This window comes from Aythya fuligula, chromosome 1 (genome assembly GCF_009819795.1).
Source record: "Aythya fuligula isolate bAytFul2 chromosome 1, bAytFul2.pri, whole genome shotgun sequence".
Lineage (NCBI taxonomy): Eukaryota > Metazoa > Chordata > Aves > Anseriformes > Anatidae > Aythya > Aythya fuligula.
This window is the reverse complement of record NC_045559.1, coordinates 5,953,662-5,972,958: the sequence shown is the minus strand read 5'-3', so window position 1 is coordinate 5,972,958 and position 19,297 is coordinate 5,953,662. Positions and strand designations below refer to the sequence as shown.

At 38.9% G+C, this 19,297-nt stretch overlaps 1 protein-coding gene across 4 annotated transcripts in view; it reads right to left on the bottom strand.

Annotated features, from left to right (window-relative positions):
* The window catches only part of CELF2 (CUGBP Elav-like family member 2), a 366,000-nt gene that overhangs the window by 246,920 nt on the left and 99,783 nt on the right, over positions 1-19,297 (bottom strand). For 3 of the 4 annotated variants that reach the window (XM_032207706.1, XM_032207705.1, XM_032207707.1), the window contains exon 1: positions 5,008-5,230. The exons of the other annotated variant lie outside the window; for it this stretch is intronic. In XM_032207706.1, coding sequence (XP_032063597.1) covers positions 5,008-5,114 — 107 coding nt within the window. In that variant the 5' untranslated portion in view covers positions 5,115-5,230. Of the gene's footprint in view, positions 1-5,007; positions 5,231-19,297 lie in introns of those variants that run through there. 4 annotated transcript variants of the gene reach the window in all.

The following is a 19,297-nucleotide window of genomic DNA, read 5'->3' as shown; positions in this document are numbered from 1 at the left end:
GTTGTGAGTGAGAACAGCTAAAATCCTTTTTGCATCCTGCTTGAGCTCAGTACTACTCACACTATGTGAGTCTCAAGACCAGAGTGAAAGATGAAAAAATTGGGGTACAGATCAAGATTTACCCCAAATTTGCAAAAAATTCCTACCTAGATACTCACTCCTGCCCCCTTCTATCCCATAAAGACAGTTAACCTTAAGTGCATCATTAACTTGCCAAGCCCAGTATTAAAGCGAATTAAATTGCCGTATTTGCTTCCGCTGCAGGGTGCAAAAATGCAAAAGCAAAACAAACAACAACAACAAAAAAAGCTGTATTTTTGCCATGACGAGAGTGTTAGAGGAAAAATCCAGTTTTTATTTCCTCTGTGAGGATGCCAGCAGTCCTGTTTCATAAACTCCAGCGATTCATCACTATCCCAGGCAGCCAATCATTCGGCAGGTCAAGTTGAAATGGGCTGTGGAGCCAGCAACTCCTGCTGCCCTGATAATGCATGTCATTCCAGGCATGGCGACATGCTTTCTCAACAGCTGCCATTTTCAGTTACCTTTTATATGGCTGACATACAAGTAAATGTGTTGGAAGCAGTAAAACAGTCATAGGGAAGCAGTTGCAAAGATAAATAGCACCTGCACGTGATAATCTCTAATGTCATTAGAGAGTGAAGAAGGATATGTTTTGAAACAGAATTTCTTTCTTCTAAAAACATCACTTTACTTCAGGGGCTTTACATGAGTGTGTGTGTGAAAGAGAGAGAGATTTTTTATTTTTATTTTTTCTACAGTGTGCTCCAATAAACATCCAGACATTCATCTTGGTTATACCCTAAATAGATATAACTAGAGGGAAAGGGGGAGAAAAGAAAGAAAAAAACACAAAAACAACTAGCCAGCATGAAAGAAGAAAGCTTGCCACAATTCACTTGTGAGAAAAGATTTGACATAGCTAGATTTTCCTGAATTCAGTAACGCTCACTTTAAGAAGCACAACTGCTCTAATTAAGGGAGAAGAAAATGGTTTTCTTCTGTTGTATCTTTTCAGTCTTTATCCCTTATAATCTGCCTTAAATTTCATTGAACTGCTTGTTCAATAACTGTTTTCTGAATTATATGTAGTTGAATACTTTTTTGTAGATGGAAACTGAGTGGGAGTTCTGGGGGCACAGGACTATAGAAATAAACAGCCACAATGAACAAATGTTTAAACTTACGTGCACACATAAGAGATACACACAGATGGATACCTGCATATTTGAGAGGCAGCTTACGTACACAGAACATGCAAAGACCCCATGCCTGCACACAAATGGTTAAAAATAAAAAATAAAAACTCTTTCCAATAGCACTACTGGAACAAGATTTCAAATGCATAAGACTATCCATATTAATTTATGGTAATCTGTAAATGAATGCTGCAGAGACAGTACAGGTTATCCAAAATGGTACTTGCATTTAATGAGAAACTACCACAAAATATCATCAAGACAGATTTAGTTGCATCATCTAATACTCCCCAGATTAATATCATGCAAAACACAAAGTACAAGCCATGCTTCCCCTTTGGAACAACTAGCTTTTCAACTGTCAAAGGAAAGCCAAGCCTTTCTCTCTATATAAAGTCCTCCTCGACATCTTGCTTTCAGATTTCATCAACTTAGGTGTTTTCAGGGCTGTAAGCAGTGAACTTTCCATCAGCGGCATCTTCAGCTAATTAACCCTCCTGATTACAATAATTAGTATTGATTCACTCCTGAATGACTTCTTAAGTATTCAAGCACAATCTACACTTGCAGTAAAACTTCTAGATATGAATATTAATTGAATGCTCTCCTTTGTTTTTCAGCCCCAAAGGTATAGTTTGCAATCTTATATACTTAAATTTGATAACAGAAACACTTCAGTTTTATTCTCATTTAACAAAGAGAATATTAACATGTTGATGTTAGAGATTGTGCTCCATGAATCTGGAAAAAAATACAGACAAAGACTCCAGGCTAATAAATAAATATAATTCACTCCCATTTCCTATGGCAGAATGGGAAGCCGGGTGCCAGGTTAGCACCTTGCTCTGCCAGGTACAACCGAGGACAGTATTTCTTTTTGGCATTACACCTGGTCATTGCAAGAACAAATAACAACTCATGCAGAGTCTGAATGAGCTCTCTTAGCACTGTTATGGAAACAGATGTTGCCAAGTTTGACAACTGCTAGGCACCACATTGCTTTGTGACTGGGTGAGATTCAGCACAGGTAACGCTGAGGACACCTGTGATGTTAATGTATGAGAGCTCTGAACCTATAGCCTCTCAAAAGCTGGCACTTTTGTTCAAGCATGCTACGAAATAGCTTATGTTACAGATTTGCTTCACCTTCTTTGATGTTAATAATAATTGTTATGGCTCAAAAAGCAATATTTCAGTAAATATGCATAGAAAGAATTTTTTTTTTTTTTTTTTGGAGGAGGGTTCACCCAGAATAATTCAAAAAATTAGCCTTTGATGTGAATGGAATGTCAGAAAATACCCTTGGAAAAGAACAAAGTAATTGGCAAACCAAGACACAAACCTGTCTTGTATGTATTTTATGCAGCATTTCATCTGAAAACATAGGAACTACTATAAGTTTAGTATGAACTCACCTGTGAGAAGAGCGCTTAGGAAAGAGTTTTAGTACTGAATAGTCCTTACAAGTGGAGGGTGGCTGTGCTGCCCAGGTGGCTCTGGGTGTCTGCTACAGGAGTGGCACCCACCCTGCTCTGGGCAGCCACCAACGGGGCATTTCCATGTCAGTGGGAGCGAGGTATTTACTTGGCTGCCACTCACAAAGGGCAGCGGCTGCTAGAAAGCACAGGCTACAGGAGGATAACTTGGTAAAGCATAACACATCCCAGTTCTGGCAGCCGAGAGCAGTTGTGAACTAGTTAATATTTGGCTCGAGAGAAGTTCTCCCAAGAAAGTGAATTATTGCATGGTCCCATTATATTAAACACCATACTTTCTCTCTTCTTGTTTATGCACAACACACAGCATGCAAGCACTACCTGATAATCCATAACCTCTAGGCTTCAAGACTATTTTATGCGATATTACCTTTTTGTTCACGTAAACTCTTTTGTATTGATTTATACCATCTCAACACACAAGGGAAGGAGATGAGACAACAATAGAAAAAATTCAAAAAAGCATAGCAAGTATTCAAGAGTCTCCCCATAAAACATTATTTTTTGTTGAAAATACATGCTTTAGAAAGCTCTGAACCCCACCATTAAATCTTCACTTTTTTTTTTTTTTTTTTTTTTTTTTTTTTTTTTTTAAATTAAGGCATCTTATAGCTCCCTGAACCTGTATAAATCAAGCCCTGGAATCCAGTTGGAAAAAAGAAATTATGAAACCCTTAAAATTAATTGACCCAAGCAAAAAATAAACCACACTGATAACTATCCACCTGTTCTCTCAGAAAATTATTACAATTATTGCTAAAAGTGATGTATGTACTTAACATGTAAACTACTCAAAGACTTTAAGCAGCTTCAGAAACTCCACAAATCTGATGACAATTCATTTTATTTAAGACATAAACTGTTGTCCAAGAAAGAACTCAGAAATTTTAAATAGCTTTGTAACAGTTTCTTTTCATAATGCATAATGTACGTGAGCATTTTTCCAAATGCAAAACAAAAACTGTTAACTGTTCTAATCCTAAACTATGGCTGTCAAAATAGATAGATAATTCATGAAATGTCATATGAATAATTTGTTAGATTTTGGGATAGGAATAGGAATCATCCAGGTAAATTATTCTGCCTGACCTTAAAATATGCTAATAGCTGGATTATAAAAAGGGAAAGTAGCATGGGCTCCCACTTTGAGATCTGATTTATCATTTTTATTGCATTTTCATTACCTAAACAAAATTAGAAACAGTATCTTCAAAACAGCAGTTAAAGTTGATATGATCAGGCATAAAATCATGCAAGGGCACATTTGGCAACTGTGTATTTGCCAGATTGACAGCACTATTGTAAGCTTTCAGAATCAATAAGTTTTCTCTCCACAGTTAAAGGAGAGGTTGCTAGCAATAAATCTCCAACTTAATGCAATGGACATAATTGTAAGATGCAAACCTCCCCCTCCCTGCACTATTAGCAGCGGATCTCAAATGAAACAACCTTCACAAATTAGGCAATGGACTTCATATTCTACCGCATATGCAAAAAGATTAAGGGAAATGAAAAAGGGGCTGAGAAAAGAAAAAAGAAAAACAAAAACAAAACCCACCCCACCGCCAGACATACATTAAGCTAGTTTGACAGCACCATTGTTCAGCTGTCCCATTGTCAGACCAAAAGATGTATTCAATGCTACGATGTCTGCTAGCAAATAAACAAAAGACTACATTTTTCAAAGCAGGGTGCCAATTCCAGCATAATTCCGTGTGTGTGTGTTTGTGTGCGTGTGTGCGTGTGTCTGCGTGTGTGTGTGTGTCTCTGAAAAGAGTAGTCGATGCTGGCCCCCCGCTAAACCTTGGAGCATTAAGAATATATGTGTAATCCCACATATGGGAGTATTTACATATTTTTAAAACATCTTCAAGTGGCGAGGACGAGGTAGAGCATTAATAACTATTTACATAGGCTAAGTGAAAATTAAAGTGGTATTTAGGGCACTAGCTCTAATATGGAGTCTCCCTGAGCTTTTTCCATGCTTATTCCATGCCCAGTGCATAATAATGAAGCAGGCAGAAACATTGCAAAGGAGGTGATAAAAGAAATACCAGCTCTCATTTAGGAAAAACAGATATAAACATATTATTTTTTTTGTCTTCTTGCCCTCTCCGTACATTTGTCGTCAGACATGAAATGTGCGATTCTAACTAGTGAAACGCTCCTTGCACGCAGCAATGCCTGTCTTTTCCTTTAAATAGGGAAACTACTTAATACCCAGCACGGTTATAGTTGCAGCGGGCCCAGGCAACTCGAAAGCACGCGTTAAAACAAAGGAGACAACATACCTTAAAAGCAGCTCCTCATTTCTCATAGTAACAGCGGATTTGGGACAGCGCATGCTTTCTGCACCGATATTCTCAACAAAAGCCAGTTCAGAAGTGCGCTCAAACATCAATGCCACAGTAGCTACTCACTAATGGCTACTCTTTCTCTCTTTCTCTCTCTAGGCAGACGCTGAGTGGTGGAGCAAAGGGGCCCCTGCAGATTCACTAAGCAGAAATAATCCTCTCTGACAAGTTATGTTGTCTGGGCATATTTTACATTAATGCACTGTGCTGCCTATAGGGGTCTTGTTTGCGTTCACTCTAGCCTAGCTGGTGTTAGCTCTCTTAATTACCATCAAGAAAAAAAAAATAAAAAAAAATTAGTGACATCTTCACCCCCCACTCTCCCCCCGAAAAAAAAAAAATAAAATAACTGAAAGACAACAGGGAAGAATATGGGTGAAGGAGGGGAGGCTTTCCTCCCCCTTGAAGGATGCATGCTTGATATGGATCTTTTGTTTGCCCTGTGAACTTGGTGAATACAGTGGCAAACAGATGCTGCGGCTCGCAAGGCTTGTGCACTTGAAGGGAATTGGGTTAGAGGTTCTTTCTGGGGCTTTGGAGTCGCAGCTGGAGCTCTTGTTCCCTGCCTCCTTCCCTTCCCCGTTCAAGGCTGAGTGGCTTTATGGGACCTGCCAGCTCACATCAGAGTGACTGGGGAGTATTAATGCAGGCACCTGGGGATCTTCTGCAAGTTTTCTGCTTATCTGGGCAATTTTAACCCCTCCAAAACACAAATCCTCTACGTTGGCTTTAGCAAGGCACTGATTTTGTTTGAACCCAGTCCCATGTGCTTGGTTTGGCAGAGTTCTCACAGACAGGAAAGAGGCTGCATTATTCAATGATTTACTCACTTCCGATGTATGAAAGAAACTATAGCATGACTCTGATTTCAAGGAAACAGTCTTTGGTGCCCTAATTCAGAGATCCGCCATGTGATTTGTAGAAATTGGTCGTGGGTTTCCCAGTTGCCAGGATAGTCAAAGAGAGGTTTATTTTCACATCTTGGTTTCAGCTTCTGGCAGTGAATGCAGCTACTTTGGGGGCAGGAAGATGGTTGTTGGTGTTTTTTTTTTTTTTTTTTCTTTTTTCTTTTTTTCCTTTATTGTTTGTTTGCTTTCTTTCATTTTTGTTTGTTTTAAATCTACATCAGATGCTTGAGTTGGTGCTTAAAATGTCAACAAGACCTTGACACTTTTTTTCAGCCAAAGGCTTCTCTGCATCACTGATGCAGTAAAATGCATCTTAACAATGATTGTCATTTTCTCTGAGGTCCTGTTCATGTAGGCACATGCAAAACTCAATGAACACAGTCATCAAAAAATGAAAGCTACTCAAAGAGCCCAGTAGGAGTCAAATACACTAAGCCTGAAATAGATCTGAACCTCAAATCTTGAATCCAAACTTTCATAGACTTCCAGCTATATCTGCGGTAGCTCTGAACTTCTTTCCTACATTATACGCCAGTGTCTTAAAATATACTGCTGTGATATCCTGACGCCAGGATGCTAACGCTTTCCTGAACAGAACTTCACATTTAGGGGCTTGATCTTTCTGGTAAACTTGAGCCTGGGAATTAAGGCAAAGAGGGAGCAATCACCAGTATAAATATACTGATAGCAACTCCTTGCCTTTCAGATAGTAGCTGTAAACATCTATTAAGGTCATAAATTGCAGCAGAAATGATCCTTTTGTTCTACGCTTCTCATTTAGCACTGTGAGACCTTGGGATTAGTTTCAGTCGTTCTGATATAATATTTATCAAATGACCAAAAGACAAGTGAAAATACAAAACTAAGTCTAATCTACTTGTAATGATGTAGAGAGAAAGAAAGGAAGACAGTAGTTGGGGAAACATGGATATCATGAAGGACTGCAAGTCAAGAGAAGATGGGTTTCAATTTGCTTCCCTTTTCATCTGCAAAACATGACTGGGATTCTAGTTGCTCTTGTAATAAAAAATAATAAATCATTTTAATGATTAGCAATTCAAACCAATGCCATGTTAAAATGTCATGTTCCAAGGTCAACTGAGACAACATAGCTTGTACTTCATGCTAAAAATATCTGAACAGTCATGGAAGGCGGCCAGGAAAATACTAAACCAACATGACAAATCCCATACCTCCTGCCCCAAATACTAAATCCATTGCTACCATTTCAGGCATGGGCACCAGCACTCCAGATTCCTTCTCCTTCACCGTTTGTCTTCAAATGACTTTTGAGCGGCGTAACTCACCGTGACGCCTGGGCTGCTCCAGACCAGTCTCATGCTCATGAGACTGATGTATGAGAGGAGGCAAATACCAGAGTATGCTCAAGAATATACAGCTGAATGGGAAGTGTCAAACAGTCTGATAAACTGCTACAGTTTTCCAAAAATATGGCAACTATCGGCATCTTAAGACACTACCAGCTGAGGGAACAAAGATTTCTTTTCAGGCTGGAGTAGAATGGCTCCCACAGAGCCCTTTGGTGGGGAATCAATGGGCTTCTGTTGGGCAGCTCCGCGCAATTGCAAGTTCTCCATCGTTTTTGTACTTAGAAAGACAGCGGAGCAGCAGCAATAGGAAATAAAGTGAAGTATTTAGGGAGGACTCATCTACAGCCAAAGGAATAAATAAAGGAAAAGAAAATAAAATCCACAAAGTGGTAACACAGACAGACAAAAAGAACCTATGTTTTCTATCACACATAATGAAACGTCTGACAGAGCAACATCTGCAGAGGGATCAGAGCTGCTGAGGATGAGAAGGAATATGAGTATTATTTTTCAATTGTAAGATGTACTAAGCAGGAGTGCCTTTAAAATAATATGGCTTAAGGGAAGATTAAACCAGATGCACAGGGCTATCTGGCTTCTTTCAAGATGAAAGTCCAGCTGTGGAGTTTAAATTCAACATTTAACACTAAAATTGATTGTAGATTCATAACCCGTATGTATATATTGCAGAATGTTCTACACAAATTACACGCAGTGGTGGACATTGGAAGTTTAATAGTTTTGTTGCCTTATATTTAAAGTAAACCCAAGCCCTGTACATAGGGTCTATGAATTTGCTGAACTAATTATGCAGGATTGCAAAACCTTTAAAGGTCCCAAGAATACCAACCATTTACAGAGAGAAAATGATCAAAACTTCTGTGGCAACCAGTAGTAATATCAATGATTTATATAAATTAAAAAAACCTGTCTTCTGCTCTCTTCTACTTTAAAGTATTCTTTGACACTTTTGTTTGTCTACAGAATTTTTAAAGTATTTATAAGTCCAAAACATAGTGTTTTTGCTTTGTTTTGTTTTGTTTTTGTTAAAATTGGTTGCTACACTAAGCAACCAATACTGTCAGCCAAGCAACGAACTATATTTCATGGCAGAAAAATGGTGGACAAAAGTCCGGGACAACTGCCCCAAAATCACGAATGCCCAAAAATCATGAATGCAATCGTGAGAGCAATAGAAAGCTGTGATTCATTTTCCCATTTCACCACATGTCCCTGTGTCAGATCTTATGCAAGCCAATTAACCTCTTGCTCATATCTGCATCCATAAAATGGAAAAACCCAATGAATTGCATAGAGCACCGTGACAATAAATATACAGGACACTAAGAGCTATTTAAAACAGTGTATTGTTGAGAGTCACACAAATACTTTGTCTCACAGAAGGAGTCTACACCCTGGTTATCTGTTGTTCTATGTGGTTATTTATGCTCAAAACAGTTGATTTGTATGAAAGCCTACTCTTCTAATCTGATAGCATTTTACTGTTCAAGATGGTTAAATCTCACCATTGAAGCTGAGCAATTAGTCTAAGATAGTCGTCTAAGGTTTCTTTATTATCAGTGCCTAGAGATTAGTTATTCTAAAGAGTTCTTTCTATTGACTACAATATTTCTTTCTATTGACTACAAGGGGAGGAGATACCCAACTTTTAAATACATACATTATGCAAGATGAATCCCACCTACATGCCAAAAACAAAGGTGAGAAATTGTATGTTTCTGCTTCAGCTTCACCAGGCAGGACACATGGCCGTGTGCTGTGACCACCCTGACATCCTGAGCACTTTTGCCACTTCTAGATGTGGATGTAACCTGTCTTCAGGACACCGCCAACACTCAAGATGGAGATAAACAGGACTTCCAGGTCTGAAGCAATCTGATATGCTACACCCATGTAAAGTTTGAAGCAGAAAGAAGATCATCAGCTTCAGAAGTAGAACACATGGGGTCTTTACAGTGTGCTTTTGGAGAGCAGGCAGTTCGTTTAGGTGTCTCCTCTTAAAATCTCCTAGCAAAATGAGCAGCTCATCACCTTAGGCTCTTAGGCTGTTAGAAGTTGCTGAACTTAACTGGACAGCTTTACAGGTGAATGTGAGTAGCAAGAAAGGGGCTATAATTCCATGGGTTATGTCTCATTAGGCATCACCTCTGCTCTTGAGGTTATTGCTTGTTTTAATCTACAACAAATTATCATGTGTTTGTCTCAGTTTCCTCTTTTGGCTTCTTGTTTGTTTATACATCCTTTAAGATAGCTGTATACAGGAGATAAAATTTGGTAGTGGAACTCAGCAATTTGACATTTTATCAGATCAATAACCACATGGTACTGGAGTCCTGCATTTGCTAGTTGTACTCTGCATGTACACACAGGTTGATAAGTTTCTTCACTGTTTTAGGATATGATAACCCAAGATACAGAGACACCATTTTTCACCAGTATGTATCTTAATATAATTTCATGGTAATACCATATTGATCAATTGCAGGGGCAGCTGCATGTGTGCACTCCATGGTGTCTTCAGGACAAATACTAACTGTATGCATTGTGTGTGTTAACCATACCCACAGTATCTGGGAGTGTCATCGTGGTGTGCAGGAAAAGGAAAATTATTTTCAAGCTCATATAGTAAAGATGCAACAAATCATATTTTTGTTTGCTTTTGATTTTTTTTTTTTTTCTTTTTAGACATGCAATAAAAACAGTCTAACATTTGCTAGCACCTTCTTTTGTCTGTTTTGGCAGATCTTTTAGATTATATACCTGGCTTTCCTTTCTGAGTCATGGGGGTAGCAATTACTTACAGACCTACAAAATGCAGGTCAGTCTGGATGATGCAAGAGGTCTTTTCTAGTCTTACTTTTTCCACCTGGGAGCATCCAAGGAGCATCATGAAAATAAAATATCACAGACAGAAACCACAAAAGTTCAAAATGTTGTGTAAATGCTGAAGATTAATATTTGGGCAGCAGTGAAATAAAAAGTTCCTCCTTTAAAGCATAAGCAAGACTGGTATCCACTGCCTCTCTCCGTTAGAAAAGGTGTGTGCTGCCTCCCTCTAGCATTCAACAGTGCTGACTCAGAGCATCTCAGCATCTGGAAGAGAGGGGAACCAGAAGGAACAAAATCCCCTATTTACTGAAATTACATGCTCTGGTGCTTCCCCCACCCTCAACACGGAAGGGGCAAAAATTGCAGCATATGCAAATCACAGATTCTAACACATAAACATACATCAGAGGGTTTTTTTGTTTTGTTTTTTGTTTTTTTTTTTTTTTTTAAAGTCAATACATCACTTGAAACAACTTAGAACTGGCCAGGTTGTGACTGCAGACATGGCTACTCTACAAAGCAAATAATTTAGTTGGAAAGATCTACATGTCATGAGAACATCTGGCCAGCAACTAAGGGGAAGGAGAAGAAAGCTGATCAAAAGAGCGAAGAGAAGCAGGGGAGGCAACAGAGCAGCAGATCTGAGAGAAAGAGAGAGAACGAACACAGCTGCTTATAGAATCATTTATTTTCTGCTTTAATTTAAAGTCTATTTAAGGTATAAGTAGAACCTGCTCTGTCTAAACAGGAATATTTTTATTTCAGACTTTCAGCAATGCCAAGATAATCACATTTAGATGTGTCATGTGGAAAATCAAAGACCTTGTGTTCTTATGGGCACAATCTAAAGAAAGTGAACTTTCACAGTATATACAAATGTATAAGCTGTGTATATGAACAAGCATGAATGAATGCAAACAATGTTAATAATTACAGATGAAAATTTAATGGCTATTCATCCTCTTAAATTACAACTTTAAAAACAACAAAAAAACCACCACCACCAACAAAAAAACAACAGCACACATTTAACAATTCTATATAATATATATATAGTATATAGTATATAGTATATAATATATAATATATAATATATAATATATAATATATTATATTATATATTATATACTATATACTATATACTATATATATATTATATATTCTATATATATTATAAAGATATATTCTATATATATTATAAAGATATATTCTATATATCTTTTGAAATGATGTCATGGTGATCTAAGCAGAAGGATTGTTTCATGGATCCATGAAATAGATCCATCATTAGGGATGACTGTGGATATTTAAAAACAAGATATCAGAAGACAGAACAATGTTCAGGAGAAGATGATGTACAAGTGAAAATGAAGGGGAGGTTTAATTTCTTGGATTTTGTATCTAGATGAGTGGATGCATCTACCCAGAGAACCTTTAGCTGTGAATGTGATGTGATAAGTGGACCTTACTCCTACACGGTCCAACGTGATATTTAGGCTTATTAGAACAACTCAGCATCCATGAATTTGCCTGTAGAGATAGCTAACACAGCATTGTTCTGTATGGAAGGGAGAGCAACTGCAAATAGCTTGAATTAGGTGCAAATATTGGTTGAGAACTCTTGATTCATTACCTAATAATTCTGAGTTAGACTTTGAAGAAAGAGTATTTACAGATTACATATTTCCTTTTATATACTCTCCAAAGAGAAGGAAATGGATCAATTTCTATACAGTTGCCATAAAAATAAAATGAATAGGTACAAAATATTTTTATTATTTTATAAATATATTAGTATAAACAGTTATTTCAGAAGCTTTCAGCCTCCCTAATTAACTTTATTGCATGATAAAAAAAATCATGTCACTTTAATATTTTAAATTCGCTACCTAATATTTTATATACAGAAGATGCTCTTCTCTCTCTCTTCTCTCTCTCTCTCTTTTTTTTTTTTTTTTCTTTAAAAGTCTATTAGCATTGATTAAAAGGAAAGAGCTGGAATATAAATCATCAGTTAGATTTACTACAGAATACATTTTTTGACCTTTCTCATGTCATCCAACACTTGACAACTTTGTGCAAGATGTTAAAAAATGGTTAGTGATTTTTTAGTGATTCTAGTCCCCAGATTCATAGTTTTATAGGGTCTGTGGTTCAGAGTTAGGACATTAATTTGTGGGGAGGAAGAAATAAATCAGAACCTGTGAAAACACCCTGTAGATGGAGGCATTTGAAACTCCCTGATGTAAAACCTGGCCAAATTGAGGTTCTGGGCTAAGTGTTTCCTTTAAAATTCCTTAAAAGGTATCAAGTTTGAATTTGCTTTTATTAGTCTGACATACACATTTAAAATGAAATACATATATTTTAGTAGTGAGATAATTAACAAGGGAAAACACTGCTTAAAACCAAAATCTTCCTAAATTAATGGAAGCAGCATAAGAAGTGCCATAGATACACTTGCAAAAAGCTCTTTCCTGTGGAAGGCAGACAGTTTCCACCAGCTTGAATGTTTTAGTGGAAGATACATGTATATCCTAAGCCACAGAGGGAGGAAAGCTTAAGCTAAACCAAGTTATCTGATAAAGGTATGATCCCAGCTCATGAACATGAACAAATTGGATCCTAATTCTGAGTCCCAAGGTAAGCACACTTTGCATGACCAAACTCTTCATATAGCTGGTTCCTCCAGACGTGCTTTGGCCTGATTAATCCTATTTAACTTTGGAAACAACAGAGAAGCCCAAGAGAGTAGTCACTCTTGGCTTCCTCTACAGTGAACAGAAAAAGATGCATTTTCCCCTCGTATATTTACAGTCCAACTCACCAAGGAGCTCCCTTTGACTTCATGGGAAGTGCAAGTGAAGTAGTATCAACCTTAGCATCTCAGTTAAGCACCATCAATAACTGGATGACAGGTCTCCATGTCTATCTTTTCCACAGATCCTGCTTCCACAAGAATGTTTGGGTTATGGGTGCAGGCCTGGCAATGATGTTCTCTCTGGAAAAGGGTTGTGCAGTACTGCTCACATTTCTTTCTAACTTTGGTGTGGCAAAGATGCACATGTGGCACCTCCAAAGTGCCTTGATGTTACCCCTGCTAACAAAAACAGGTAAAAACAGGTAACAGAAAAAAAAAAAAAAAAAGAAGAAGAAGAAAAACAGGTAAGAACGGGAGAAAAACAGGTAACAGAAGTGACTCTCTTTCAATTTCCATGCCCTACAACTGATAAATGCTTTCATTCAAATAAAAAAGCATGAGAGTGACCACTTATTATTTACCCCTCTCTTCCCCACAATCAAGCACCAGCAGACTCCTCAGCTTCTCATTTCCCACAACCAGATGATCAGATACCAAATGCTAGAAGCAATTTCTGAGTCTCCGGAAGTGAATTTTTTGCAATGCTTGCCATGTTGCTAGCACCAAACAAAGGTTCCTGGAGCCCCCAGAGGCTTTTTGAAATGAAAGGGCAGCAGAGGGAAAAGCTGGGGAGTGAAAGGGGTGCACATGGAATTAAGTCATTTGCACAGATTCTTCCCATTTCAGAGCTACACAGAGGCCTGTACTTTTGGGACATCTGCCTGTGTTCCTGAATTGTTTGGTGCAATGCATGGTCAGTGCCCACAGCCTTGTGGGACCCCACCCACGTTCAGCTGGATGCAGCCCTTCAGCACAAGCAATGTGCTAGACACTTCAGCAAAACCTGCACTCTGATGCTTACAAGTGTCAAGAAATCTGTTAAAGCGTTTACATATTGTGACATTAAACGCTTGGTAACTCTCCACATCATTCTGTACTTTCGGTGTTCTCAAATCCACATCATTCATCTGTCTTCTGCAAGGCCAAACCCTGAAAAATTTGCTTAGCGCACTTAAATCCAAATTAACACCCTGTAAAAGCAGTTCCTCCCTTCTTCTCATATGCTGTTATATGTAAAATCTACACCCAAAGTTAATTTCTTGCTGACCTTGTGCTGATTAATGCAAATTAAATTACATGCTAATTGCCCCAAATGGTTTGCATGCAGCCCAGAAATCAGTTCTTTTTGCTGGTGGTAAAACGCATTTGTGATTTTTACACAATGGTTGCATTAAGTCATTGTTAGTCTTGCGGCATCTTCAAGAATCACATGTTTTTTGTAGCACCTTTTAGAAAGCAAGAAAAAATAACCTAAAAAAGCATTATTATGTTCTGATCCAGTCTTGCAGAAACCTCACTTCGACCTCGTGGGAGGAATTTTATGGCTCGTTCGGAGCTCAAGCTCCAAGATGCATTTTACAAAACCTTGAGCCAGTTTTGTTAAACCCGTCACTCCCTAATCCCCTTGTGCTTGTCAGCAGAGTACACAGGCACTTGATTTTGGACGTCTGACTTGATAAGGGGTGGGGGAAGTAGGGAGGGAAACAGGGACTGCTATTTTAGATAGATCCTACAATATTCTTGCAATTCAAAAGAGAACAAGGAATTATTTCAAACTGTGATACCTTGCAGAGAGGCTCGTGGAAAGGGGCAGTGTATTGTGTTCCAGAGTATCGGTGTTTGGGCACCGAAGCTGAATCCCAGTCATCACACCTGATGGATGATGGTTTACTGGAGCTCTGTTTGGCACTTGGCATGGGGATCAAATGCAACAGCAGGTAGTGCTCAGCTCTTCAGCAGTCCCTGGAGAGGCTGCTGAAGTAAGTAGTCATACTCCCCTCTATACCTTATCCCAAAGTAGGTAAAGAAAGTTATGCCCATTTTACAGAAAAATCTGTCACACAGAAACATGAATTAATCAAAATTATGCATGTGGCATGAGGCAGAGCTGAAAACAGATTTGGCTGAGAGAATGCACTCAGAGAGCACTCCTACACGAGCAATCAAGTTAGGAGAGGATTTTTCTGCCCCATTCATGGGCAATAGATGCTCAGGCCGAAAAGGCGCAAACCAGCTACTCCACACGCTCTCTGCCACCCAAAATGTCCTTACCCCAGCAACAGAACATGAGATTTGACAACGAACAGTTCAACATCCACAATACAAAAGGCCATAAGGGTAAGACCATAGAAAGGACAAGGAGGCTGAAGACTCACCATTGTCATTCCTATTCTAGTCATCCAAAGACTGAACAAGTAGGATGAAATGATAAAAAATAACATATACAGACATGGTAAGCCTAAGATGACCTAATTCCTAAGAAGTGTATTTTTTTTCTTTTCTTTTTAATAGTCTTTTCCTTTATCATTCTACTATTAATTGATGCTATTTCTCCCTTCCTTCTGTAACAGCCATGACCCTGTTTGGCCTGATTTTGGTAGCATACCTCCTTTCTTAGATATTCTTGACTTTGACTTCTACTACAAGTTGAGGCTGCCAAAATCCAGGCCACCCACACTACGTAATCATGACAGCATAATTCACCCAGTTTTAAACACAAGTTCAAAGTCTATCTTAACAAAGCTTTATAACATATACCTGACAACGTAAATTCCTCGATTCCGAGATGAAAATGTGACCACCACCACCATGAGCTCTGCTCCACAATGCTGACCCTAAGGGGCTTGTGCTGTTGAGTAATAAAAGTGTTATCCTTCCAAAGTCTCTCCTGAGTAGAGACTGTCGTGTCACATGCTGTTAAATTACGTGTGATGGGTCTGTCGTTAGGATTACTCTGTAGGAGAGAGAGCTTGGAGGCTGCCAGATTCATTAAACATCTTCAGTGGGACTTCATGGGGGCCTTTCACTTACCCTGAACAAACAACAAACACACCCTTTGTGCTCAAGAACAAAGGCAGATTTTTGCACTTTTGTTTGATGTCAGTCACAACTCGAGATTAAAGCTTCTGCTCTGTGTATTTCAAAGTTGTCTTCCCCCCCCCCCCCAAGCTGCTCCTCTGGCTGTTCACTAGGCACTTCAAAAAGGTTTACAGCTAAGAAACCCCAAACAGAACAATATTAATAACAATCAGCTTCAGAAGTGCTACATATTTTTGGCATTTGAATGCATTTCACTTGTAGATATGACTGAGGAAATGAAGTGCAGGAGTAACATATGCAGGAACTATGTTTTTCTTAATCACTTTGCATCAGTGATGCAAAACCAAGTCATGGCTTCCTTTGCAGGCTCCATACTCTGATGTAAGTGAAAGATGGATGTTCACTGGTATATACAACAGATTGCTTGGTTTTGGATGCCTTTTCTGAAATCTGTAGTATATACCAGTGAACATCCGTCTTTCAGAAATGGCATCCAAAATCAAGCAGCCTGATATCTAGGAAAAGGTTACACCTCTTTTGTCACCTCAGGGACAACCCAACACACATTCCCATGTAAAAGGGCACCTTAGCAAGTGTCCCTCTCCCACACGTTACTGTAGAACATCTAAAGTGAAATAAGGTGAGCTGCTATGAAAGCTGTCAAAACAAGACAAGGTATTGTCAAATTCAGGAAATAAACAACGGACAATTAGTGAATCAGAAGAGCTCTCTGGCATGTGGCAAAGAGCACCCAGACTTACGGCTTCAATTGCCTGGGAAACTCTTCCTTCCCTCGGATCTCTAGGGAATAGTAATTTAAAGTCTCCTTTGTGTGGCAGAGGTTAGCAACCACATCTCCTCTCAAAACGGCCTGACTTGATGATGCGGGGTCACTTGATCCAGCTTGACTCTTCCCAACTTGTGAAGAAGATAAATTTTTGCTGTGCTTGATTGTTCTTCTCCACACCCCCGGCTACAGAACTCGATTAGATAGAAAACATCACCTCTCACAGTAATTGTGTCCTTGGAATATAAAATATATGAAGGGTCACATTCTGCTACCTGAAACCTTTAGTACTGTCAAAGAATGGATGGAGCCACTCTGAATATAAAAGCCTTCCACTTTGGCTGAGATATTAGATGACAGAACCTGAAGGTGAGAAGGAGCCACAAGAACAAGTGACTGTTGGAAAATGCTTTTCAAAGCAGAGGACAGAGTGTTTCTATGGTTTATCTGTGCAAGAAGTTGAAGATTTTACTGCTGCTGTCTGTGAGCTCTCTTTGGATGTCTGAATGAGTCTGAATTTCTCATCTTTCTTATCATTCTAACATAATCCATCACAATGAAAAAAAAGTCTTTCTTTTCCACTTACAATACTAGATTTTAGGAAATATGTACATGTGAGTTTTTTTTGTTGATTTTTTTCCCTCTAATAATTTTTCTACACAGCATTTGGAGCATATGCCTTCTGGGTTGTTCTTCATTGACTCCATGCCCACCATATTTTTATTTATTTGGTAGTTGAGGCATATAGATTGGTATACACTTTCATCCAGGTGCCAGAGCACGGCTGAAGGAACAGCACATAGAAATGTGTGTAGCGATCTGAAATGTGCCAAACCAGAGGTTAACAGAAGCACACATGTGTGGGTTTGATTTCTCATTTAAAGTCTTTTCTATTCCGCTCATGTTTAGAAGTGTTAAAATCGTCAACGAATTGTGATCTCCTGATGTCTGGAACTTCTTCAGGGGTCCAACACAGCTCTTATAAAACTCTTTTGAGAAATACCATCAAAAGTTTTACACACTCAAGAGATACAGGCAAGATTGGGCAAACCCTGTGTTTCGGACATGATTTTTCCTTGCCAGTTCTTGTCTTGGTCCATCTGATGGCACCCATGTATCTTATTTAATGCATTCGGGATTTCTGTAGATGCTAATACAAAGAACAGTCTACGAAACATATTTCAAGTTCTTTATGTTTGACCAGTTACAAAGAAGACTGTAAATTTAACAGTTACTCAGAGGCCCACCTTGCTATACTTGTTTAGTAGTTTCAGTGTGAAGTGATCTAATTATTGCAAGCAGCAGTAAACATGGTTAAATCCTCAAATTCTTGTCAGCATACACTCTGTTGGACATAAATTATGCAGAAAGCCTCACCAAAAGATATGAGCTGATGTGAATTGGTAGCACAGTGCTTTAATGCACAGCAACCCCATCATTAATATTAGGTTTGCTTTAAATAATGAAACAAAAGTAAAAATGTTCCCCAGAGGATACAAAGCGTAAAGATGGAAAGTTGTAGTGTGTGTGTAGAAAGCAAGTTGTGTAGTTCAGAGCATCTTCTTAGGAGTTAATCAAGCAGCCAGGGGATGTGCTCAGAGGGGTTCTGTTCCACAGGAGCTTTGCCATTCACTCACTGGTGTACTTTAATATTAGAGCCGATCATGTTGAAGTTCATTGTTACAATCTAAGTCAACATTACAGTATACAGATCATCCATGCTCTGCAGACTTCTTCTTGTACCAAAATGTCTTTTTCTTATTTCCAAGCTTAAGAAAAATGTCTTTTTCTTATTTCCAGGAAGGAGAGAGGGAAAGATCCTACCTGAAAATGGTGCTGTTTTCCCCAAACAGCAGTTACAGATATCGTGCTAGGAAATGTGCCTAATCCCAAATTGCCCACTGATGGCAACCCAGAGATGAGAGACGGGAAATGGAAGAAAGAAATGAGAACACTTAATGTGACAAACTCAGGATGCAGCCAGGGAGTGAGACAGGTCTGGTCAGAAGGAAATGTTCTGAGACCCCACCATTTAAATGTTTGCTGGGATGAAGTACAGCAATACCAGCAGTGACAAGCCAAGACTACATACAGTTTCTCTCATTTGTTTCATCGGCACTTATTGCTTCTACCCCACTGTACTGCTAACCTATGACCATGATACACAGAATAGATGAAAGCTGGCACCCCAAACCCAAGTTTTGCCTAACTCCAGTGCTTGGGTGACATTCAAGGCTGTCCCGGTGGCTGTCCCTCCAGGCTAAAATACCCATGGCTAGGGGGCATTCAGCTGCTCTCTGCTGCATGAACTCTCAGGGCTGAGAAGAAAAAGTTGCCAAGTTTAAGTGCCTGGACTGGAGCACAGTGCAAGGAAATATGCAGGCAACAGCAAGCACCGAAAGCTCAGTTCTTGGCCTCCATGCCAGACAGAATAAAAGACATCCCCCTTGCTTTTCCAGAGCCTGCAATTCAGACACCACAAATCAGTTGGAGAAGTCAAGGGATTCTGGCCTCAAGGAAAGGGTTATCTAACATTTTATAATAGTAAAGAATCTATTTCATATTCTGCCTGGCATAGTTCAACTTCACTTCACTGAGAAGTTCTCTGAAG